General features: G+C 33.4%; 6 protein-coding genes across 9 annotated transcripts; 1 reads left to right on the top strand and 5 right to left on the bottom strand.

The window, feature by feature from the left end:
- Nucleotides 1-258: 258 nt before the first annotated feature.
- Nucleotides 259-6,885, bottom strand: LOC124448166 (tRNA-splicing endonuclease subunit Sen2-like). Its single transcript, XM_046999180.1, has 13 exons — nucleotides 6,694-6,885; nucleotides 6,431-6,591; nucleotides 6,028-6,244; nucleotides 3,311-3,430; nucleotides 2,974-3,109; nucleotides 2,861-2,897; nucleotides 2,648-2,780; nucleotides 2,535-2,568; nucleotides 2,138-2,193; nucleotides 912-2,069; nucleotides 700-810; nucleotides 513-632; nucleotides 259-439 (listed from the first exon to the last, which is right to left on the bottom strand). Exons 1-10 carry the CDS (start codon nucleotides 6,880-6,882, stop codon nucleotides 2,022-2,024), a joined length of 1,131 nt encoding a protein of 376 aa, XP_046855136.1. The 5' UTR covers nucleotides 6,883-6,885; the 3' UTR covers nucleotides 259-439; nucleotides 513-632; nucleotides 700-810; nucleotides 912-2,021.
- On the top strand, nucleotides 4,866-23,075 carry LOC124448177 (UPF0602 protein C4orf47 homolog). The gene is made up of 8 exons (XM_046999191.1): nucleotides 4,866-4,877; nucleotides 20,543-20,729; nucleotides 21,426-21,642; nucleotides 21,710-21,923; nucleotides 22,254-22,356; nucleotides 22,455-22,531; nucleotides 22,633-22,802; nucleotides 22,880-23,075. The coding sequence occupies exons 2-8, from the start codon at nucleotides 20,633-20,635 to the stop codon at nucleotides 22,926-22,928; spliced, it is 927 nt and encodes a 308-aa protein (XP_046855147.1). The 5' UTR covers nucleotides 4,866-4,877; nucleotides 20,543-20,632; the 3' UTR covers nucleotides 22,929-23,075.
- LOC124448156 (bifunctional peptidase and arginyl-hydroxylase JMJD5-like) lies at nucleotides 7,788-10,062 on the bottom strand. The gene is made up of 5 exons (XM_046999172.1): nucleotides 9,410-10,062; nucleotides 9,096-9,287; nucleotides 8,894-9,026; nucleotides 8,443-8,756; nucleotides 7,788-8,323 (listed from the first exon to the last, which is right to left on the bottom strand). The coding sequence occupies exons 1-5, from the start codon at nucleotides 9,848-9,850 to the stop codon at nucleotides 7,955-7,957; spliced, it is 1,449 nt and encodes a 482-aa protein (XP_046855128.1). The 5' UTR covers nucleotides 9,851-10,062; the 3' UTR covers nucleotides 7,788-7,954.
- LOC124433360 (X-ray repair cross-complementing protein 5-like) lies at nucleotides 10,040-16,005 on the bottom strand. Its single transcript, XM_046983120.1, has 27 exons — nucleotides 15,910-16,005; nucleotides 15,696-15,812; nucleotides 15,502-15,553; nucleotides 15,300-15,416; nucleotides 15,171-15,188; nucleotides 14,978-15,026; nucleotides 14,781-14,903; nucleotides 14,602-14,683; nucleotides 14,127-14,191; nucleotides 13,930-14,047; nucleotides 13,579-13,735; nucleotides 13,248-13,357; nucleotides 13,083-13,145; nucleotides 12,871-13,008; nucleotides 12,512-12,602; nucleotides 12,366-12,431; nucleotides 12,225-12,301; nucleotides 12,043-12,107; nucleotides 11,889-11,949; nucleotides 11,693-11,763; nucleotides 11,512-11,623; nucleotides 11,355-11,427; nucleotides 11,156-11,268; nucleotides 10,980-11,070; nucleotides 10,840-10,907; nucleotides 10,692-10,757; nucleotides 10,040-10,495 (listed from the first exon to the last, which is right to left on the bottom strand). Exons 1-27 carry the CDS (start codon nucleotides 15,919-15,921, stop codon nucleotides 10,475-10,477), a joined length of 2,196 nt encoding a protein of 731 aa, XP_046839076.1. The 5' UTR covers nucleotides 15,922-16,005; the 3' UTR covers nucleotides 10,040-10,474.
- On the bottom strand, nucleotides 16,297-20,361 carry LOC124448128 (ralA-binding protein 1-like). Of its 4 annotated transcripts, none has more exons than XM_046999147.1 (16): nucleotides 20,071-20,361; nucleotides 19,810-19,976; nucleotides 19,612-19,725; nucleotides 19,469-19,546; nucleotides 19,215-19,340; nucleotides 19,022-19,140; nucleotides 18,437-18,470; nucleotides 18,340-18,370; nucleotides 18,008-18,242; nucleotides 17,797-17,859; nucleotides 17,627-17,723; nucleotides 17,470-17,522; nucleotides 17,302-17,373; nucleotides 17,137-17,232; nucleotides 16,920-16,982; nucleotides 16,297-16,844 (listed from the first exon to the last, which is right to left on the bottom strand). In XM_046999147.1, the coding sequence occupies exons 1-16, from the start codon at nucleotides 20,220-20,222 to the stop codon at nucleotides 16,737-16,739; spliced, it is 1,608 nt and encodes a 535-aa protein (XP_046855103.1). In that variant the 5' UTR covers nucleotides 20,223-20,361; the 3' UTR covers nucleotides 16,297-16,736. The 4 variants fall into 4 exon arrangements, with proteins under 4 accessions (XP_046855103.1, XP_046855095.1, XP_046855118.1 ...); XM_046999154.1 differs by having other exon boundaries at nucleotides 16,417-16,844; nucleotides 18,008-18,089; nucleotides 18,189-18,242; nucleotides 18,340-18,470; nucleotides 20,071-20,360; XM_046999139.1 differs by having other exon boundaries at nucleotides 18,340-18,470.
- Nucleotides 22,950-23,887, bottom strand: LOC124448187. Its single transcript, XM_046999199.1, has 2 exons — nucleotides 23,625-23,887; nucleotides 22,950-23,488 (listed from the first exon to the last, which is right to left on the bottom strand). Exons 1-2 carry the CDS (start codon nucleotides 23,838-23,840, stop codon nucleotides 23,246-23,248), a joined length of 459 nt encoding a protein of 152 aa, XP_046855155.1. The 5' UTR covers nucleotides 23,841-23,887; the 3' UTR covers nucleotides 22,950-23,245.
- Nucleotides 23,888-25,092: the final 1,205 nt, after the last annotated feature.

The raw sequence follows: 25,092 nt of genomic DNA, 5'->3' as shown, positions 1-25,092 counted from the left end.
CCAGACTCTTCATGCGCTGGGCAAACTCAAAAGAAAATTTTGAAAATTCACATAACGAAGAGGGCTAAAAACGGTCATTTTAATTATCTTACCTTTTTGTTCATACAGGCCACAAATTTTATATAAAAACATAATTTTAAAAATGCAAAGTTAGAGTTATTTGGTTTTGTTTTCAGTAATTTCATTCACAGTTTTGGTTACATGTTTGAACATGAATAATACGAGTGATTAACAAGTCAAATACGAAGGTTAAAGCTGTTTCACCCAGTTTCAATACGTTTTTAATGATTAAAACAATTCATTACAAATACGAAGAGCTTAGAAAGAAATTTCTAAAGATATTTCCACACTGATGTTAATCAAGAAATAAGTAAAATGCGACTTTGTTCTATGAACTTTTCTTTTAGCAGTTGGCATTCTTCTAAACCCGAGTCTGGAACTAAATAAACAGAGAATAATATGTATTTTATTCGTCTAGAGCTTTATGAATAAAGCAGAAATTACACACCGACCTTAACAACAAGCTGTACAAGCCTTTTTGCATTTCACCATCATGTAATTTGGATTTTTGTTACATTCGCCAGCAATCGCCCAATCAAAGCACTTGTCATCCTTTGCAACATTTGTACATTCTAAGTTTATTATTAGAAAATATTAGTTGTTAAAACGTTTATTTGAAATGACGATTTGTTCCTTCACCTCCACACAAGCCACAGGACTCTTTGCAAAATACATGCATGTAGTTTGGATTTCTTTGGCATTCCCATCTTGTTGCCCAACTGAAACATCTATCGTCCCAGTCTGAGCATACTAAAAAAGATAAACATCGTATTTCATGGTATTTGGAATAAAACTGACCATAAGAAACAAGGACTCTATGTCCTTGCCTTAATAGATGTAAAAGCATTTACCATTGTCATTTAACACATTACTAATGGAAACTCCGTGAGCACAATATCCCACCAAGACCATGAATAATAAAGAATTGAAGAATGCTTTTCTCCAAGGAAAGAACGGCATTTTCTTAAGATATCGTACGCTCACAAAATGACAGCTTTACAAGTTGGCTAGCTTTGGACGACTGGCAGGAATAAAATACCGCAAGCACCTCATGTGAGTTACATAAAATTTGCAAAAGATTGTGTAATAATTGAGATCATGGTCCTATTTGCAGTTAGGGTTCGGCAGCTAAAAGAAAGACAAAATCCAAAGAAATAATAGCGTATAAAATGTAATTCTTACAGTATTCTTTGAAAGAATACAAACGTGTCTTATGATCCAATTATATTTTGCATTTGTCAATGTTCTTGAATATACATGTAACATAATATTATTTTGATACTGTCAATAACGGTCAAGTCAGTCAAGTTGACTTTTAATAATTGGCTTCTTTACCCGAAGCATAACCAGTCACAGTCTTAAAGAAGATCCATAAACGAGGGGGGCAATATAAAATTCATAGATCGTTGATATGACGTATTTAAATTCCTTTAAAATCCATTTTTTAGCTTATTATAATATGCGTATATAAGAATGAGCCTCTCCAACCATCAATCTTTCTACGTACTTGGAAATTCGTAAATAGTGTAGTTGATTCGAGTGCACTGATCTCGCTCTAATTTTGGTTGCATCGTATATGATGGAACACGTGATTACGAGTGAAAAACACATCAAATATTCAAGGTTGAAGCTGTTTGAACATATTCCAGGCAGGCGTATATCATGACATCAATTGAGACAAGTTACAGCAAGATCAAAACAGAGCAAAACAATTATATCAAAACAGTTTTATCCTTTTAGCGTTTTCTCACACACAGGGACCGAAAAAGATCGATAATTTGGTGGAGAAGACTAATATTCATATGTGAATATTGTACCAAAATTAGCTGTGATTACGGATAACAACATATGAATATAAGAATATTTCTATATCCCCTCCCCCGTTCATCAAACTATTGCGGTTCCCTGAGCTTCGTCAATATATGGACAAATGTAATCCATGAGAAAGTATCAATGTTTATTTATCGTTCACGATTTTTCTTTGGTATCCAACGTCGTAAGATCATTTCCTTAAACGAAAAAAATATTGCATGAAAATCAAACACATACGAGACTGCAGTCCTTTATTGATGTTTACCTGAACTTTGCATGATCTTAAAAGATTTGGTCCATTCATTTCTGCTGATGAAATACCTGGAAACAAGCAAATGGAATTATTTGAAAGAAGATGATTGACAGTTGACATGATTCGAAGGATTGAAAAATCATCGTTAACAATACAAACATGCTCCTAACTATACAAACATACTCCTAACTATACAAACATACTCCTAACTATACAAACATACTCCTAACAATACAAACATGCTCCTAACCATTCAAACATGCTCCTAACTATACAAACATACTCCTAACTATACAAACATACTCCTAACTATACAAACATACTCATAACTATACAAACATACTCCTAACTGCAAAAACAACAAATTCTTTCACATTAACGTGAACTCCTAGTTTACACAAATCCATACCTGATGGCAGAGTAATCGAACAGAGAAGCAACTCCTTCAAAAAGAAATAAAATATTTAAAGGAAAAAGAATTTTTCAACATTTTCAATATTGAAAATAAAATGTTCAACTCACCTTGCCAACATGTTCATTCAAACGATTCAAAGAAATCAAATGTTTCCATGTCCATTCTTCACCACAGGAAATGTTTTCATCCGTTTTAAATGGGTCCCCTTTCTCGTCGACTAGCCTCGTTGATACAGCAAAGCTTCATATTAAAAATATTGAAAAACGAAAATGTAGTGAAATTCCTAAAGTTCAAATCTGATTACAAAAAAAGAGCATTACCTTGAGTGAAAAAATGGCATACCTTTCTTATAGAGAACTAAATGCAAAACGATAAAACTTAACTTGGATGCATGACTTCAATGCATATCAATGTTAAACATTCAGTTACATACCCAGATCAGCACCATACTTAAGACCTGTATGAGGTACCCAACCTTTACTGCGATAATAATGATAGGCTACATAATTCCTAAGAAAGTTTGCACTACGTTGACAGAATTCCGACCACATTGCAGAGAGAGACAGTTTCTAAAATTTATCATAAACCAGTAATCAACGAAAGACATGAAGGATGAGGTGAAAAAGATTGAGACGTATCAGAGGCAAGCAAACACTGTCTCTTTCATGTGTTTCATTCTTGGCATAAAAAATCCAGATTTACAGAAAAAGCAACCGATGTTAACAAGTTTGAAAGTTTACACGCCCCAAAAGCACAAAGAAACAACTTACTTGTTCACTTAAAAAGACAGTGAGACAGCCAAGTCCATAGCTGAGGAAAAATGCTTCCTCAAGAGTCAACTGAAGAAACTCAAAAATCTTATATGGATCATGTTTTCCCAGCTTAACATCCTAAAATTTTAGAGTCATGATCAAAAGAACCCACTTTCCGAGGGTAAACACACCTCTCGAAAATACGAAATCAAATTACAAAAATTAGACATAGTATTGTATATGTAGAATAGTGGCAATAAAATAAAAAGAAGATGCTCTTGGGACATTTGTAAATCTTATTTTATAAATAAAGAACGACTAATTTTAAAGGCAAAAGGTGTAAGAGTGAATGAAAACAATTTGTCCGTCAAATCAAAGAAAGGCTTGGATATGACAGGCAATATGCAGATAAAAAGTTATGGAGAAAAATTAAAACATCTCTAACATTGTCACGGATACTACGAGCGGCGTAACAAAATGTTGATGAGTTTGATATGCATTTGTCAAAACAAGCTTAAGAAGACAAACATGTATGATTGAAAACTTGCTCAGCACATTTACAAGCACCAATTTCAGAGCTTGCTCTGTCACAAATTAATTAAGAATTGATATAAGCATGCGTAGTCAACTCCACCAACTCTCTAAGTTCATAGTCATGGCAACGACCAACTGGATGTACTAGTATCAATCATGGAGTAATTGGCTCCGCTCAGTCACGAATTTTCAGATAAATTATCTGCGCATGCGTAGTCTGCTTGAGCATGCACAGTCGACTTGACCAGCTGCACACGTTCATGGTCACGGCATCAACCAATTGCATCTACTAGCGCCAATTTTGAAGTAAATATCATGTTTAGTAACAATTTAATGGATAAATCATCTGCGAATGCGCTTGAGCATGCGCAGTCCACTCAACTAATTATTCATAGTCATGGCAACGACTAACTATATGTACTTGCACTACTTTCGTGGCAATTAGCTCACTTAGTCGCAAATTATCAAAGAAATCATCTGAGCATGCGCAGTAGTGACTTTAATTATACCACAACTTTCGTAAGCCCTTGAATTTGTGTATATATATATAAAGCTAAAACTTCATATAGTAGATGCCAACTAGCAGTGGAAGCTGGGTGCGATATGTATGCAGTGGCTTAGGGCCCACACTTCGGTGGCGACCGCACTCTCCCTGCGTACCCCGAGCAAAGCCTATCGCAGGTGATCTCGGGGTCTGATGGGCGGAAGCTTGCTTTGGCATCTCCCAAGTAGGATAGCGTGGAGGGGCCGAAATCTCCTACCGAAACGTTAACATGCGGCGTTCTAGTTCCTTAAGATTAACAAGGTATCGGGAAGCATGGCCCGAAAACGGGGTTTTTTGTTTTCGAATTTTATCTTTTACAAGACTTCTTCTCATAAAAGAACAACCAAGGATATTGCAAAGGTGCAAACAACTTCTGCATTTTTGATTTATAATTTAAACCAACCCTAAGCATGTTTATACGCTTTTTACTGGTTATCTTTTACAATGTAAATTTCTCATAACTCTCTCATAATGAACAAAAGCCCTCACGGGCTTCATGGGAAACAGGTAAAATCTACTTTTTTATCAATAGTTTTTACAAAGATAACATTTAATAAGCCAAGCCATTTGTATCTTTTAAATTGAACCTCGCTTGCAACACTTACGTTATAAAATTTTGATTCATTTTGGACAGTAAATTTCTTTCTATTTAACAATATTTTCATGATTCAGTCCAGAAAGCAACTTCACTTCTCGAGTAATTTTGCGATTAAACAAAACACTTTTTGGATTAAAGGACTTCTTTTGATCGCATAGAGACAGCCGTCCAATTTATTACGTAAATGCATGTAATATGCATTTCGTTGTAAGAAACCACCCTTTCAAAAAAATATCAAGACCTGATTTTAGTTGCATTGAGCAAAGAAAAGGATATAAATTTTTTTAACTATTATTTTTATGATATTTATGATTCGATGTATCATGAGATTCCAGATGAGATTCATCACTGCCTTTGATCACAATAAACAAATGTTCATAAGAGAAGGACTGTTGTTGTTGATGTTGACTGACGACTCGACAACCTTAGCGGTAGTCATCTTCATATGTTTAAATTTATAGCTACAGTTTAAAATTCCATTTTTACGTACAAGTAGCTTGTAAATGAATCTGAAAAGCCAGTTTTAGGGAGATTTCATCCATCAATAATAATAATAGTGATTAGTGATTATAAGACAGCGAAATCTACATGCAATAAAAATAACAGTTCAAAAATTTGCATGGCTTGCATTTTAGCGCTTTATGCAGCTGGAATCCGTACTGGATATTCTTAAGTCACGCCGTAAAGGCCCGTAACAATCCTTACTAAAAAGTCATCAGCGCGACAGCATGCCAGTATTCAAGCTTTCCTTCAATTGTTACGCTTTTTTCAAACGGAAAATAGTTAATAATGAACTGTTATGCCTTTATAATAATTGTTCTGAATAGTTAAAATCAGATCCCCAAATGCCCCATAGTCAAAAGCGTCACCTAACCATTGCAATTTTTCTACATAAACAATACTATATCCGACATTTGATTGTTCGAATTTTGCAATTTGACGTCGTATTTTTGACATCGTGTCTTTACCGTCGAAAAGGTGGATTTTATTGAGAGAATGGCAATATATATGTCCCTTTAATAAAACTTTTGATGTCCTGTCTTTATCCTTTGTATTTACCTGTGTATCATCACTTCTCTTATTAATTATTTCTCGAAGTACATCATCTATCCTTACATCATCAGCATCATCATCATTACACTTCTCTATCCTCTCAATGTCCTCATGATCCTCATCTGTTTCTGGATCTTCTTCATGATACAAGAATGCATCTTCATTCTGTACATTTAGTACATCATTCTTCATCAAACTACTCCATTTCCAATGCTGTTTGTATCTAAGAGATTATGCACTAAATTAATCAAACGACTTGGAAAATGTGAAGTTTTTACTTACGCGAAAAATACAACAAAAGTTTTGCTGTAATGAAAACGTTAGACATGCTAAAATCCATTAATTACAAAACACAAGGCAGCAGCAGATACATGAGCATGACAATTCGTAAACCTAACTATTCCTTTACCTTTCTTTTCTAAATTTTCGAAACTTAGATTGTCGAATCCTGCGTTCGTGAGGTGGCAATCTCCTCAACCTCTCCGAGTTTGAAAAAGCTAGTTGTGAAATATCCGAAAACTTTTCATGCTCCGGTTTGCTTCTTGATAAAATACCTTTGCCAAAGAATCCCTAAACAAAAATAAACAGTATAATCACATATTCATGAAAATTCATTCACATAATAGAAAATTCTCGTCAAATGATCGATACACTATATAGAATACAACTTGCCATTCTGTACAAAAAATTTAGTTCACCAATATTCTCCACAATTATCGAGTTTCCTCTTAAAAATCCTTCGTAATAAAACCATTTAGTTTCATCATCAACTCGTTGCTCGGGCACAGGAAAAGGATATTCAAGTCTTGTAAATCTACCCCGTTTTCTTTGAGGTTTTATTAAGTCTTTTGTGTTCGCCATTTTGAAAAATTTTGAACTACTTCATGCAAGTAAATTAAAATGGTCCGTGCCAGTGCCTTTGTGCTTTTTTTACATCTTTTTGGCAACAGAGATAACTAAAAAGAAGAGTTTTCTGTTTTCATCACAAGCAAACAATATAGTTACTGGTTATATACAGACAATTGTTTTTATTGGGATAGTATGAATTCCCCAAAATTTTTTTAAACATAATAATGAGCAGAGTAGCTCCATGTACATCACTAAAAGTGATGTAAATGGTATATCTCACACAAATGGATCTTCTGACGATAATGAATAATGGAGTATTCTGCACTCTTCTATTTACGCATTCACTAATTAAAAAACCATAGATATCTAAAGAAACGAATAATGATAATTATCGAAATAACGTAGCAGAACTAAAATTTGTAGACTCGCCATTTTAATTATAACAGAGTGGTTCACAAAATCATTTTAAATGCTGTTCAATTGTTGTATAACGACATAATAATTTTCGCAAAATATAAAAGACACATTTAAAACAGGATTTGTCTCAAGTTCTATGGACAAAACATTCGTTTCTAGTTTCACATGACATTTTACTTTCTGCCAAGGACGCCTTCCTTCAAGAACAAAACCAAAAATGTCAATGCATGGACGGTAGTCACTCATTCACGTGTGAAGATACCAACGAACGACAACAACATAAACCATTACAGATTTTATGAATAATTAAACAAGCCTTAATTCTGGGTCTTTGAAAATCACACCCTTTTTACATCTGCATGTGCTTTAACGAGCTACTTTCAACAGCTACTAAGGGAATATTAGGTTGTAATGTGACCACCATCATGTATAGTAATTATAGATCATCACTGACATGGTTAGTTGTACAATGATCAACCAATTTACCTCAAAGGGTAAGGTTTTCACTTTTGTTATGATATTTTATTATGAAATTGTTAATCTATTGAAAGAAAAATCAACTATGCTACAATTCCATGAATTCCAATTGACTATCAATTACAATTCACAAAAACACTCATTAATTGCCCTCAAAAGACTGCATGACTTGAAAAAGTTTTGTTAGTCTTTACAATTCATTTTTAACAACTTTTTCCTCGTCTTTAACAACTTTTTCCTCATCTTTAACAACTTCTTCCTCATCTTTAACAACTTTTTCCTCTTCTTTAACAACTTTTTCTTCGTCTTTAACAACTTTTTCCTCTTCTTTAACAACTTTTTCCTCATCTTTAACAACATTTTCCTCTTCTTTAACAACTTTTTCCTCTTCTTTAACAACTTCTTCCTCATCTTTAACAGGTCCATGAGGAGAATCAATCATTCGAGCAAGAAATTTCCATTTTTCCCTGGGCAAATTCTTGATTTGTTGTCTTGTCACTTTTTTATCAATACCAACATCAAACAATTTGGTAAATATCATCTTGACTTTTTCCTTATACTATAAAAAATAAGACCATAGAAAATGTTGGTTGAATTTGAAAATCAAAATGATAAAAAAAATGACGCATTCTGTAATTTCTTTTATCATTATGCAAAGATAAACATAAACTATATTACCTCTTCCGTTTCCTCTCTTTCACTATCCAGCATTGAATAACCATCAGTAAAGTCTTCAAAACTGACAGTATCTTTTTTCATTTCATCAATACCTTCCAATACACTAGTACGTAAGACTTCAACATTCATGTAACCCATGTCAACGGTGCGGTCACCCTTATTGTACGTCCAATGTACATCAATGGCACTCAGGGGTGTATAGATGAAAGTCGTGTCCTTGCAGTCTGTGTCTTTAAATTTATGGTCAATATCAGCAGTAAATAGCAATGTAGCAGAAATTGTTCGGTTGTGGGCACGCACTTGATGCAAGTAATCTAAATGACGCAAAAAAGCTATTAAGAAAAAGTTTTTTTTTGCAGAAATTTATAATTATGTGATGGATCATTTTGCAGGTACATATTGGATGACGAGTAATGCAAGAATGCAACATTTAAAACTGAAATATGATTACTTGAAGGAATGTAAAGACAATCTCCAGGATACAGTGTAGTATATGTCCACCGGATTTTGGCCATGTCTGGATACTTCACCAAGTCTATGGCATCAGGATCAAGATTTGAAAAACCAGAACCACTATGTGCTTTCTGAAGAAAAGAAAAATTCTTGTTCAATTTCTTGATTGGTTTTATTATGGTGACATATCAAACCAATACCTTTGAAAAAAATGGAATATACTTTTTGTATTTTTTTTCAGCCATAATGAAGTCTTTGCTTCCATTAATAATACAGTGAAGATTTTCATCAGCATCATAGTGAATAACTGATCTTGTTCCCCCAGAACTCATCCAAAAGTTTGTCTCGTGCATAAAATCTCGAAATGACCCACACATCACACATGTTGGCACCTGGAAGGTTTAATATAAAACAGATTTTTTACAACAGGAAGTCGTCCACATGCTTGTAATGGAATATCCTGTTTCAGAGTTCTTTCTATCATATTTTAGGATTTAAAACACACAACACTAACCTGTACATCATCCCTCATGGGATCTGGTAAAAGTGATACAGCATATATATCATTAGTTTTATACTTCTCAATAAACGAACTAATGTTCATCCTCTTTGGCACTTTATTACGGTTCTCACGTTTAACTTCTAAGATCACATCTAGATCTCCAAATTTATCAACAAGATATTGATCATTCCACAAGTAAATAGCAGGACTTTTATAAACAGCACCTCTGAATACCATTGGTTTATGAATCTTGACATATTTTTCCCAGAATGTTCTTGGATGTAAGAAACCGTGTTCTTCAACAACAGGACCATCTGGGGGACGGTGATGACCAAATGGTTTCAAGTTATTTACTGGTTCGCTAGAAGCGTCATTTTCAAACTTTGGAGGAAATTCCGCAAACAAAATCGAAAAACACTGAATTAGAATCAAGATGAACAAATGTCGAAACATAATGAACTTATTCGACAACTTTTCTATTTGAAAAGCGATCAATTTTGCAGTAATGCGTACATGTATTCCGTAAAAGCAACTCCTCTACCGCCTAGGTGACGTGTCCTTCGACTGTGCACAAACATTTCTTGATTGTCTTTTAGTATGTTAATTTGACGTGGGAGTCTTTGCTGACAATAAACTTCATCATTCATGTAAATAAAGACGCTATTTTATAGTATTCGAAACAATATGATGACGTGCTATTATATTATTCACATATATCCACATACATACATACACATATATGCAACATAAATACCTATATATGTAGACAAGTCCTTTTCGTGGTGTCTCCCTCTTTTAAATGTCCTAATTCTAAATTTCAACTTACTGATTACTTTAACGAACATGCAACGTGAAAATAAATATGAACATGCAATGTAACTCAGAAATTTCCTTTTACTAAACATGTTCCGGATACCACATGCTAGCCCCAGTCTTCACGGTCCAAGAAATGGTGACCATGGTGATGAACACGACTTACATGGGAATATCGAAACGAAAAATATCGCTATCCATTTTCTATTTGGATGCTGAACGACAAGATGACCTTTCTTCATTTTCTGTGCTCCTTAACTGACTTCATCGCCCGATTGTTTCCAACTGTTAAATATTACAAATTAGTGAGAGAAGAAACGATTAAAAAATATTCTTGGAAAATAAATAATAGGAGAGAAATACAAAGAAGCTGCTGTCTTCTGTTATTAATTGAAATTGTTCATTGTTTCCGTAAAACTTCTACTAATAATTCAATCGCATTTCCAAATGCAAGGCACTTTTGAATGTCATTATTTCTTACCAAATCATCAACATCTTCCATTTCCTCGTCTACAAGATCGTTCTTTCCATGATTATCGTGAATGAACTTTAGAAAAAACACAAGAAGTTTAAGTTTTTATAAATTCTTTAAATAAATAAAACGATTCGACTAAATCAATTTATCCTACCAAGTTTGCTGTTTTTATGCTAACATTTACTGTGGAGCATTCGCCAGAATTGATAAGAGAGATATTTTCTGTCATTTAAGTAAGAATATAAGTATTAAATTCGTGTCATTCATAAATATGAGCGACAAATCACAGTTAACCTTCTTTTAAGCGTAGCCAAAACGACGTTTTCTCAGACAGTTTGGTTTTCAAATCATACAAAAATGCATTAAACTTCTCAGCTTCCATCGCCTTGCAACAGGAAATTGGAGATTCGTAAATTTTATTTAAGTAGGAGCTTGTGAATTAAACGAGAGAATGAAGATACTGTGTCTACCTTAATGGATTCCTTTCTTAAAGCATGGATACATGATATGGCTTTGGGATAAAGTTCATCTTTAAAAGAATCCAATATAAACTCCTGAATACGATCTTTCAACTGTTGTGATGCTGATAAAGAGAAAAATTTCATCAGTGATGCACAATTTTGCTCTCAATAACAACGAAATCAATGAGAAATATTAATTTGTACTTACCTTCATCGAAAGTATTAGCCTCTTTAAGACCAACCAGATGCATAAAATCCCCAACAGGATCCACAGTTCCCACCTTTAATGCAGTAGTACAAGAGAGGCAAATATAAGAATATAATTTCCTTACATGACGTCGTAGGAGAAATCTCTATAAGTCAACCTTCGTTACTTTCAGAGGGTTTAGGTCATTCATTGATGCTGCTGCCTTTTCGTCAGAAGAAAGTTTTTGGCGTTTTATTTCATGTTCTTCATCATCCAAGCCAAGATCAATACTGGAAAAACAACGTTGAGAAAGTAATCATTTTACACACATCATTCGTTAATGCGTTTAAAGATCATACTTTGATTTAAAAACATTATCCGTCGTCATTTTGTTCTTGTCATTTACAACAACACGAAGTGGAAAGACAGTCTTTAAAATATAAAGAAATTGTTTTCATCCAAGCAACAAAGCCTGGTGTATTCAATAAACCAGAAATTCGTATACGTATTGACATTTTCTTCCAAAGAGGACGTATATGTTCATATTGTACACACCTTTAACTTTTGAAGACAGGGAGCTGCTGATGCAACAATATCATCAGGTTGTTTAAGCAAACTGTAAGGTTTGTATAAAACGGGACAAGACAGAAATAAGTCACAGTCAGAAACCTACCAATCATGAAGAATTATCATCTTATTATCGTCGTACCTTTCAATGGCCTCGTCAAACTCAGGAAGTGACTCATCAGGATATAACGAGCGATGAATGATACACTTTATAAAATGAAACATGATTTATCCCAAGGTTGCCACAAACTTACTTTTTCATATCCGAAAAATAATAAATTACTGGTTGAAACGTCATAAGAACATTCCCAACCAATTTCATACCTGCAGTAGTCGTTGTCGATAAGGATTATAGAGTTTTTGGTTTGAGCAATTCCTCGTCTTCACCATCATTTTCATCACTTTGAAATTTAAAAACAGTAGCAAATTCCACATAGCTTCATAAAAATTCGACGTAAGAGATACAATACCTGTTGGCTTTACTTAAAATTAAATTTTCTATAAAATCATCAACGGCTTCCATTTGTTTTTCTAAAAGAAACAGTAAGCTCTTATTTTTTTGTCACATTTAAAGGTAACAAGAATTGTGTTAGAATTTTCTTCAACAATACCCTTCGGTTCATGTTTAAAGCTTGAAGGTAAAGAAGTAAATTTGAAGTGTCTAATATCTTCAGCGAACGGCAAAGTTGTGTACAACAAACACTGAAAAATAAAAATTTCCTCATATAACATACTATAATCATATATTATATCATAAACATTAGCGTTGGAATGTATAATCTAACCTACAGAACTTTCTGATAACACAAAACGCAACTCATTTCTCGTGAATAATGGATAAATAACGAGTTTTACGTCGTATCATTGAAAGCAATAAACTTTCAACTTTTGCGAGGAAAATTATAAACTGTTATTTTTGAGCTACATGAAACACTGATAACTTTAAATTGACATATAGCTACGGTAATACCTCGTAGTTTCTCTTGATATGCGGACGAAGAAAGCCAACCTTTGGTACAGCCTTGTTTCTGAACACATATCTAACAATCGCAACCTTATCTGACTCATACAAAGCCCGTATGATGGCTGACAGCGCGACAGCAGCAGCCTAGAGTAAACTTTAAAATATCAGTGCTAGTGAGGTTAAATTAAATTGTAAAATTTTAAAAATTTGAAACTTACATTATCCTCAGGTTGAGGTACAAAAGCGACAACACTATCACCCATATATTGATATCGTTTTACCTGCAGCAAAAATATTTATGAATTCTGCTGCTACAGCATTAAAAAATTTAACTTTTCCTTTTTAATTTTGCTTTACGACCAACTGTGACGGTTTTAACTTACACAAGACGAAGGAGTGAAACAAAGAACTTCAAGACATTTATCCGCCTCAAGCTTCATACTTTTTTCATCGATTTTTAAAAACGGTACAAGCGTTCTTCCGTAACGGTAGGCTATAAAATTAAAATGAAACTCGTGATACTATAGATGCAATTATTAACATAATTACACCATGTCAATGAAATAAAGGATGTGCTTAAGATAAAGAAACCTTCACTCGATAAATGTTAAAATACCGATCATTACAATCTCAGATATTTGAAGTGAGAAGAAATCTTCAAACAGTTTCTATAAATATTCTAAAATGCTATAAATATGATAAAGGAAGAAGAACCTTTTGCCAGATCGTCCTTAACCACCTCTGTATCATCGTCGTCATCGTCGTTTCGATGATACGACCGCTGAGTTACAACACCCATTGATCCAGGCTCAGGTGATGCTTCGGCTGGTGCAGATAATTTTTTCCAAGCATCTGGCTTTAGTTCTTTTACCTTATTACACAAAGAAAACACAGTTATCATTTTATTGCACCAAATATTCAAGAATTTATTGTAGTAAAATGACTTAATCAAAAACTCATTAACCAAATGTAACCATACTTATAACAAAATGCATGTTTTCATAGAAACTTGATTCATAGGTCTTAATACAACCACAACTCATAAGTTATTATAAATTAAATTACCCTGATGTAGCCATAAACATTGATTTTAATATTGGAACCAATTTGTAAGGGACCACGAAAAACGGTAGTTTGTCGAATGGCTTTTTGCTCAACAAAAGTTAACATTTGTAAAATATCACTGAAAGGACGATTGAGCAAAATTAGTCAAAAAAATAATGCAAAGGTTAAATATCTGGCAAATAAATGAAATGATTTACCTAAAGGTAAATGATTGTCCTTCAACCTCAAATAAAATACGCTTCATAAATTCTTCACCTAGTTTCTAGAAATAATGAAATGTTACAGTTACCATTGGTTCATGTGGCTAGTTTCTAGGAATAATCCAATGTTACAGTAACCATTTGTCAATGTAGCTAGTGCCTTGTGTTAATGCTGACTTAAACTAGGGATTTGTAACATCAAATAGTTGAGATGAGAAAAATGGTTCAACCATTTACTCCTGCTGGTTGAGTATTATATGATAATGGATTAATTCTTTAGCAAATACGTATTTATGGCAGTAATCAGTAACCATCCTGAAGTGAAAAAAGTTCTTTGAAACAATTGTTTACATTTTAGATAAGTTTTACAAACAAGGAGAACTTCTTTATAATCTGTTTTCAACAATTTCTCTTGTGAGATAATGAAGTCTAACTGCATTGCCACAGTCATATCTTGGTACAGTATAATAACCTGTTGAGATGTCTTGGCATCACATGACAGCATGGTGTCTGTTGGCTTGTCATCATTGTCTTCACTGTGAAGGTCAGGTCCACTAAAGAAATGTTTCATTAAACCAACTATAACCATTTGAATTGGAAATTATAAAAAAATAAATGGTACAGATCTTCATTGACATACTTAAAACTCACACAATAGTAAAGTTTACTTCAAGGTTTTTCATTCCCTCTAAAATAGTTTCTATACCATCATTACCAAATGGTGAGCCAAGGTTTGAAAACATAACAATATTTCTTTCTGTAACTTTTTTGCCCCTATGGAAGAAAACAATGATATATATTGATACATTATATATAAGTGAAAGTAAAAAAACCATCAAATTTCTTACAGAGTTGCTTCGTTGAGAAGATGAGCACCAATAACAATAGCATCCACAACTGATGTATTTGGCTAAGAGAAAACTATGAATTTTCATAAATACTATGTAGAATAACTATGTAGAATAACTAAAAGAGCTTTAAAGGAGCTATCAAAGCTACAATTGATAAAAACAGAGAAAGAAAATTGGCTACTAAGGATACAGTCAGCATCTTGATTTCCTAAAAGTTAAGATTTATGGAAAGGTAAAGTGATGATGGACGATTTATTAGATTCAATGTGATGTTTGGAAATTTATGAAAAATTATAATAATTTATGAAATTTTCAATACCTGGAGCAATGCTGTTATGAACTTTGTGTAGTAGCTCTAAATCTGGGCAGGCAAATGTCTTCATAACTTTCACATGTTTATAGCCACCTGTATCATCTGCTAACTCATTATCAGTTTCTACCATAAATAAGAATGTGTTGTATTTATAATCTATTGAAAAGCTTATGATAGCTGAGTAATTATATTTTTTAATCAAAATTACCCTCAGTGCCAAATAGCACTATGGCCACTTCATCTTTTGGTGACGTGAACATCTAAGAAGTGTGAAAAAAGATTTATATGTTGAAAAATATTGCTAGATTTCAATAAAAAATTGAACAAATTCTAATGTATTCTTAAGAAAAGTTTTTCTACTAAACACTACCTAGCATTACCTTTCTTGCAAGGAGGCATTACCTTTCTTGCAAGGATCAATTTGATGGCTTTTAAAGAGGTTTCCAAGGGGGTTTCATCTGCACCAGGTCTTGCATGACACATAGCAGGTCCAGTATCCAATATAAGTACAGTATACGTCTAATAAGCATGAAAGGAAGAAGATAAGATAGAAATAAAGAACTGCATTTGCAGAAAAGCGTTAGACCATTAAAATTCAAGATCTAACTTTACTTACCTTGGCCGCCATGTTGCTAGAATGATGACGTCATAGCCATGGCACAGCTCACTATGTCATGGAGATTAATGAATCAATTCGTTTCAGTACTTTCACAGGAGAAAACGAGAAAACTGACATCATTTCACAAGAGAAAACGAGAAAACTGACATCATTTCACAGGGGAAAACGAGAAAACTGACATCATTTCACAGGGGAAAACGAGAAAACTGACATCATTTCACAGGGAAAACGAGAAAACTGACATCATTTCACAGGGGAAAACTGACATCATTTCACAGGAGAAAACTGACATCAATTGAGAAAACTGACATCATTTTATTGAGAAAACTGACATCATTTCATTGTAGAAAACTGACATCATTTCACAGGTGAAAACTGACATCATTTCACAGGAGAAAACTGACATCATTTTATTGTAGAAAACTGACATCATTTCATTGTAGAAAACTGACATCATTTCATTGTAGAAAACTGACATCATTTCATTGTAGAAAACTGACATCATTTCATTGTAGAAAACTGACATCATTTCATTGTAGAAAACTGACATCATTTCATTGTAGAAAACTGACATCATTTATAGACATCGTACAATTAGAGAAAACTGGAATCAATAACATAGAGGAGGATAAAGAAGTTAAAATTCTTCATAAATAATAGACGAATATCTTCACACTTATTAACATTACGTACGTGACTTATTCAAAGTACAGTGTTTAATCACTATATACACCTAACTATCTCGACTTTCGTTGTTTTAATAAGAATAGAATAAATCAAACTTCCACATATCGAACCAAGTGGAAACTGTGATCCCCACTTCTTTAGGAGTCTAATTTCGACGTAGCCGTCATCATTTTAATTTGAACTTTGAGTTTCAAACAAGCATCTTGTTCATCATGGATCTGTTTAAATAATTCCTCATTTTTTTCCTTTAAAAATAAGCAAACGGATAACTATGAAAACCAGAGGGACTATGAAAGGATCATAAGGGAAGTTCAAAGTACCTCAAGTTCTTTGTTGCTTTGAACAAGATCATTCATTATTTCCTCCAATTCGCTTTCATCCTCCTTATAAAATTAAGGCTAATCACAACATTACTGGGTTGTTTTCATTTGAAAAAGATGTGAAAACTGGGACAAAAAATCCTCAAATACTTTACGTAAACAAGCAACATTTCCCAGCGCACTAGTTAAAGCTAACAATATTCATGATAAAGGATACACTTTCACTACCTTCAGATCCTGATGATGAGTTGTGATCTGAAGTTAATTCGGGTGAATTATTTCCTCGCGTTTCGGTCAACTCTGCTATTTCTTCCTATTTTTTTAAATAAGAAAATAAAGTGAACAATTGAAAAGAACAACTTTTTGTCGTGAAAAACAAAACCTCGAGTCGTTTTATTTCGTTTTTCTCATTTTGGATTCGTTTTTCTAGTTGTTCGCGTTGCTCTAACAATTCCTATAAAAAGCACAAATTATTAAAACAAGAAAGACAACAAGAAGAATCGTAATCAAAAAGAAGACTGTTTCATGTCTGCAAACTGATAATGTAAACCTCTTCTTGAAAACGTAGTTCCATTTCTTCAAGTTGTAACCGTTTGAGAATTTCTACAAGACAGAGAGCAAGATATATAAAAATTGGTTGCACTTGTTCATTCAGCGGCAGAATGCTGAATTCTAGTTGAAAACAACGATAAATTCTTTACAAAAACCTTCGTCGATAGTTTCTTGAGCGGGTGGTTTATTTTCTTCCTGTTTCTTCTGCTCTTCAACAACTTTTTCCTTTTGTTTGCGTCGTGCGTCACGTAGCTAAAGACAGACAATACATCATCTTCGACGTCCTCCATCAACAAATTTCAAATAGGATAGGCACATAAATAACCTTTCTTTTTAACATTGTCACTAGTCTTTGTACTTCCCACAATTCCTCATCTTTATCTTCAGTCTAACAAAGACACACAAAGATCATACACAAAGATAATGAAACTTACGTAAAAACTTATTTTGACAACAGCATCATGCATGTATTGTTACTGTTATTTACACTGATAAATCAATTCAAATTGATTTACAATTTTATCATAATTATGTACCTCATCAGGTGCTCCCTTCTCCATATCTTCATGGAGTTTAGAGAGAATGACCTCTTGATGAGTCAACTCTGCCAATATTTCTCTAAATGAAAATTTTATGTATAAATACCACGAACAATGTATAAAAAAATTATCTTCAAACATATCCATCACATAAATATTCTTGACAATAGGTCCGTACTCTGGGCTTGATAATGTAGAAAAATCAACTTCTGCCTTAACCATTTGTTTGTATCTAAAACAAATACAAAACAAATCACAACAGAAATATAACACAAAGATACATTATAAACAAATGAGCTTGACAACATGAGTACATTTTACAACTTCACCTTGTCAATTCTGTGTCACCAAACAATGCAGCTATGTTATTTAAAAAAACATTTAAAACTGGCTGCGAAATTCCTGTTGTTGGATGTAAAACTATACCAATATTTTGAACAGACATCTTATTCTCAGCTCCCTAAAAGTAGAAAATGAGATTTTAATTTTCAATTCTGCCACACATTATGTTTTGTAATATGTTTGTAAATGTAGATCGTCCAGGTTGGTATAGTCTTGAGAAGGACTGTTTTTGTTGTTGTTGACTGACGTTTCGACAACCTTAGCGGTAGTCATCTTCAGAGTCAAATAAGGAGTCAATGTCAGGTTAGCCGTATTTGTTATCTGGTTCTTACGGTAACCCTAACAAATACGGCTAACCTCACATTTACTCCTCATTTGACTCTGAAGATGACTACCGCTAAGGTTGTTGAAATGTCAGTCAACAACAACAAAAATAGTCCTTCTCAGGACTATACCAACCTGGACGATCTACATCTACAAACATGTAACGATACCCCCGGGTTCAAACCATTTACTTTATTATGTTTTATAATATTCATGAAATCCAAATTAAGAAAATTTCATTTCACCAAACATTACACATGTTTGACATGTATCATATGTTGACACTGTAACCAGTCTATAAAGTCATTAAATAAAATAAATAGAAAAAAGCAGACATTATTACACCTTTTGTAAGACATGAAGCATATGAACCATTAACCAAGATAAAAGTGTCCTATTTGGTGCTGGCAATTCTAAAATTAACTCCTTGAACTGATTTATTTTCTCTGAACGACTAGGCATTGCTGCAACACAAGAAAACAAGAAATCGTAGTCATGTCATATGTAGCAAGACAAATTCAACTGCACAAACTCACACCTGCAGCATCTTCAAACTTTTGAGCAACTTCATCAGGTAAAAGAGTATCAGTTAACTCTCGTATGAAAAGCTTTATTAGTCCAGCCAAAATGTTTGGCTCAAAATCATCAAGATCGACAGTTTTTCCTTTAAAAGAGAGTTGACAATGTTGTTTCTTTCAATTTAAAATAAAATTCAACTTGTTAACAAGTTTTTATGATAAAATGTCAAAACTCATCCATCTCACGTTACATAATACAAATTCTACATATTACCTTGATTATAAATGTCTTTAAGCATCTCGATCTTTGATTTTACACCAGATAAACGATATATTCCTTCTTGAGACAAACCTGCCTTTGAAACAAAAATGTTTACATAACATATATTGCAACAACATTAAAGTAAAAACACTGACCCTTATCTTCGATTTCCATGATACATTCTCGTATGATACGAGGTATTTGAACACCATCAGGTAACATACTACGCTTCACAGCTTCATGTAAACTAACACCAAACACTGGTAATGCTAAGTAATGATAAAAGAAAACATTTATTATTAAGGTACAAACATTGTATCACCTACTAATTTAAATGAAAATATTAAACTGACTTTGCTGGTGTTTATGAAAGGCTTCACTCTTCTTTTCTTTTTTTTTATCCTTTTCTTTAACTTTTTCCTTGTCCACCTTGCTCGATTTTTCCTGTTTTCTTGTATGTTTTGTCCGACTTTTTGATTCTTTCCTGCTTTTGTCCTTCTTGCTTTTCTTGTTTTTCGGCCTGAATTTAAAATCAGTTAACCTAAATTTTGTCTTCACAAGCTAAATTTCAATGAAAACAAAGACAAACTATTAGAAAGAACACTTAAACAAACCTTATACTTGAGGCAGCTAAGTTATCGCCATCTCCTTGAGCGCCTATATCATCATCGTCAGAATGGAAAGCGACATATCCTTTATCTTTCTCTTTTTTAACATCTCTTCTCTCGTTATTTTCCTCTACATTCTGCCCAGCGCCACCAAACATCGTTAAATCTTTAAATGTTATTAAACTTCCTTTCCTGTAGTTCTTATTCAATATTAGTCATTTACGCCTTATTACTAATTTCCATCGACGACATTCATATAAATTCACCCGACGGATAAAATTATGCAAAACACTTAAAAAATAATATTTAATGTAATTACTCATATTAGGTGGTATATAGTAAGGGTTCTACATGTTTTAAATTATTTTTTAACTCTTTCTTTATTTTAAAGGTTAATTATGTTTGTACTTTCATCACAATTCACAAAATGCATTTGAGGAGAATAAAACAGTAACCATGACAACACATTTATAAACAGAAATAGACAGTTTTATCAACTCTTCATTTCATTTCATAGAATCAAAGTTTCAGCGTTTTGTGAAAATTACGAGTTTGATCTTGGCACAAAATGGGGATAGAAGGTAAAAATGATCTTAATCGTGTCGGTTGGTTCAGTGAAATGGGTTACATATCCATTGGAGATCCTTACAAAAGAAAACAAAATGGTAAGGCTCCCAGCTAAGTTTTCATTTACATTATGTAACCAGGACAAGCAGACAATTTAAGTAAAACAAAATGCATATGTAAAAACAAAACAAATCTTTTCACCAACGTGCCTTTGCGTAAAACCATCAACATTGTTCTAGATCGCATTTACAAACAAAATATTATACACCACAATCCGAAAATCGACACTGAAAAAACTTATTATTGATTCATGCACTAAAACTATATTTTCTTGCAACGGTATTCTTTATGAACGACTTGATGGGGTTTCCACGGGGTCTTCTCTCGGTCCCGTTTTAGCTAATATAATTCTCACTGAGTTTGAAAACATCATTGTCACTGATTTGATCAACTCAGGTGTCCTTAAGTTTTACCGACGTTATGTTGATGATACCCTTGTTCTTATGCGACATTCAGACATTCCTCATGTTCTTGCCAAATTTCATATTTTTAATAAAAATCTTAAATTTACTTTAATGACTTTTCTGACTCACATGTTCACTTTCTAGACAACATTTTCTTCCTAAAATGTACAGTCTACATATTACGAGCAAAAGATTGTAGAGAAATTTTCACTTCTTTGTAAAGTTCATAATCTTGGTCATTTCTTAATGATTCTTATGCGACAGAATTAGTTTAAGCATCTTCTTTTATATAATCGTACAAGAGTTCTAACTTTTAAATTATCCATCTAGTTTTCAATGAGTTATCACATAAAGGTAAACAAATGCTTCCTGGTGGCAGTAAAACAAGATCGGCACGCCAAGATGGTTACTTTGAAAAAGAATTCTCAAGGATTATGGAAGCAGAATCTTATAATGATCCTGTAAAAAGACGACAACAAGAACGTGTTAAGCAATCCAAACTTAATCTTGCTAATGCTTTTGTCCCAAGCAGTGGAGATAAATTACCGTAATATTCTTGCGTTTTTTTCACTCCTCTTCCTTACAATATTTTATTATTTTTCTCTGATATCTAGATCTGGCGCTGGTAACCATTATGGAACTTTTAGCGGTCCCGTAGAGGCATTCAGTGCAGCACAAAAAGATAAGAAATCATATCAATCACCTGGTAAAAATTTTATCACCAACCCACCAAAAAAGGGAACTGGTTTTGGCTATATTAATGTCACCATTGGTCAGACTCCAAAGTATACTGCTGACCCTTATGATCGTGCCAAAGAAATTAGAAATGTACAGCATTATTTGTAAATCTTTTATCATTTATTGTTTAATTCTATTGGAAAGCAGCTCACCTGAATACACGGGCACTATAAATATAACATTACTTCTACATTGTACATTCATTTTGCCGGAGTTAACATTATCTATAGATATATAAAATCTGGACGTACAAGCTGATTGATTTTATCTCGTATATCATTCCCAGATTCTAACGTCAGTGTTAACAGTCATGTTGCACCAACGTCACTATTTGTGTAGTGTTTGTCACTAGTTTTATTGTTGTAACTAACTCAGTTTTTTCCTTTTTATGGACCATTAATAAAAAACGTTTCTTTTTAGAAAGATCAACAGACAAGCATTAAAGTGAGAAAAGGGGGAGCGTTCCGCTTAAATTTACATCCCAATGCTTTTTTTGATGGCAATCCGTACAAGACAAACAAGCGTAAGAAATTTGTGAATTGGTGTTTAAAGCAGTGATTGTTAAATGAAATTGGTACATTCATCTAATAAATTTACTAATATACGTTTTCGTTTATATAGCATTACCACCGTTAAAAGAAAACAAACCAAAACCACATATTGTAAAACCTTTTAAACAAAGCTCTCCTGGGAAAGAGGTATTAAATATTTGTATTTTCTCTTAGAAGCAATCTTACTGTATAGTAGATTCATTACCACATACATACACTGAAACAATTTATCTCTGTTTCGTTCATAGATTGGTGGATGTAAAGCAGGATGTTTTGAAACGTATCCTTCTCATTCACACAATCCATATCAACCAAAGAAATCTTCGTCAGATCCTCCCCAAGGAAAGAATATTTTCCGACCCACACAAGGACCAAAATCCACACCGTTTGGCTCCATAATCAAACAAAATGTTGAAAGGTAAGATTATCTGTTTTGGACATTTGATTAATGAAAGATCGTGTAGTTGTTAAATATTTATTTTTTTCATTTCGAAGGAGGATAAATGCAACGAATTTTCGCCAAGCTGTTCTGGTAAAAACATGATACATATAACTGGTAAAGATGTTTTACGACTTACTATTGAGTAATGACTTGTCAATATGTAAGAAAAGTTTTTAATGAGTCGATACAGAAATGTTTGCGCGCAGTGTTTGTTGTCATTTTTATTAAAATGTGATTACAAAATTTTAATGTTGGCTTCATACAACATAGATTATATCATGAGGGATTGTGCCTATTTGTTACAATAGTTATGAAATGTTGCTACAACATTTCCTTCTTTAAGAAAATTTACCAGTTATGTCATACAGCGAAGAATAATTCAAATACATACGATTTTGCTTTCGTTCTTTCAAACATAGTTATGCTTTCATTTCCCCAAGAAAATCACAAATATTTTTTTCTTTATTCTCCGACGTCAAATGTGCTTCATAAGCTTCCAGCCAAATCCTTCCTTTTATGATCACTTCATACAGTGTGGATTTATCTGTCCATCTGCTCGACCGGTAGTGACAGATCTTTAAATATCCGTCGCGATATCCCAATGTGTGCGTTTTATCACCAGTGCCCCATTTCGGCATCGGATTTGGTGAAGAAGACACAACCTTAAAACGGTAGAGGCATTTAAGATCATGTTGTGCTACACCGGAATCGCTATCACAAGATCACAGAAATGGAAGTTCTCTTCATTATATCAATTAATGTAATAATTTCCAGTCACTTTGTTTTAGTATTGCTCACCATATCTGGAACAGAATTAGGAAAGTCAGAGCTTGATTCACCATCTTCCTTAAGATACACTCTCAAACAATACTTGTTACCATTGTTTGTGTTAAGAGACACTTCTACTTTCGTATCTTCAGTTGGATCAATCCATTTAACATGACCAGGAAAGAACTTGTCGAGAATTGCCTTCTCTGTTACCAAACGACTTCTTTGCTGAGCTGTCCACGGCATGTTTAATTGTCGAGCGATGTCTTATTATCAAATTGTAAAGTGTTAATTGAGAAAGTGTTCAGTTGTTATCATCGTCAAAACTCTTCCAAGAAATCAATTTGTTTTGGTAGGAAAATCATTCACCCCGAACGAAGTGACTATCTCTTTCGTTTTCATGAATTTCCACGTCTCTACCAAGAGATTACCAAGAACTAGGTTTGTTTTCACATTTCAGTTTGGGTACCTGCTATAACACACAAAACAAAGCAAAAATAGGCCTTCACAAAATCATTCGAAGCAAGATTTATCTTTGTAGTATTGTTAGTGATGTCACAACGTCAAACGCAGGAACAAGGCGTGAGAGAATGTATGCCAATCTATGATAAAGATGGCAATATTGTGTGTATATTGAATACAAAAACGGTAAAATGGAGGAAAAATCGCAACAAGAGCAACTTGTATTCGATACGGCAAGTGGAAAATTGGTTACGACATCCAAAGAAATGAATATTGATAATGCAGTTTTTGTTGATATGGCTAAAGATGGATTTTTTATCTGAATACGTAAAAAGCTGAGTTCATACCTTTTATATCATGGCAAAACATAACTTAAACGACATTGGCAGCGAAATTTCTTATAGAATATACGCCACGGAAATCACTTAAGTAATGTTCGCTTGATTCTGCTTCAGAAACAAGTAGACTATAGTCTCATATTTGGTCACGTTTGTTCATAGCTAAAATCACAATGAATTATAAATTTTGTTAGACTTCTCAATAATTTTATCATTTAAGAAATGACTGAAATGTATTTATGCAGTTTATTTCATGTGTATTTCTCAGTAGAAAATAGTTAAAGTGTATGATACGTGTTTACTACTTATTGCATGGTGTTGTTGCAGTTGAAAGACAACTATTTGACGAACATTCATTGCGTCATAAAAATACAGCCATCTTTATTCGGATTTGATAGAACTATCATTCGACAACTTTCGAGTGTTAATTTCAAATTTCTCTTTCCGCCAATTCCAAACCCTCGATTTGACAACTCATTGTGTCAAGTTTCACTTACAATAGATATACCTTCGCGTGCAATCTTTGATGAAGATGAACCCACTTCAGCTTCGATGTCTCTTTTCTTTCATTTTCTATAAATCTTCATACAACCCGAGTGAAACATTTACACAATTTTCACGCCTAGTGTGAAGATAGGAAGCTAAAGGTTTGAGAATTTTCTGGTTGTTACTGTAGCAGCGTTTTGAGAACCAAGAAA

This window comes from Xenia sp. Carnegie-2017, unplaced genomic scaffold (assembly GCF_021976095.1).
Source record: "Xenia sp. Carnegie-2017 unplaced genomic scaffold, XeniaSp_v1 HiC_scaffold_13, whole genome shotgun sequence".
In the NCBI taxonomy this organism is placed as follows: domain Eukaryota; kingdom Metazoa; phylum Cnidaria; class Anthozoa; order Malacalcyonacea; family Xeniidae; genus Xenia; species Xenia sp. Carnegie-2017.
Note: the sequence above shows the minus strand (reverse complement) of the source record. Positions and strands in the feature narration are given on the sequence as shown.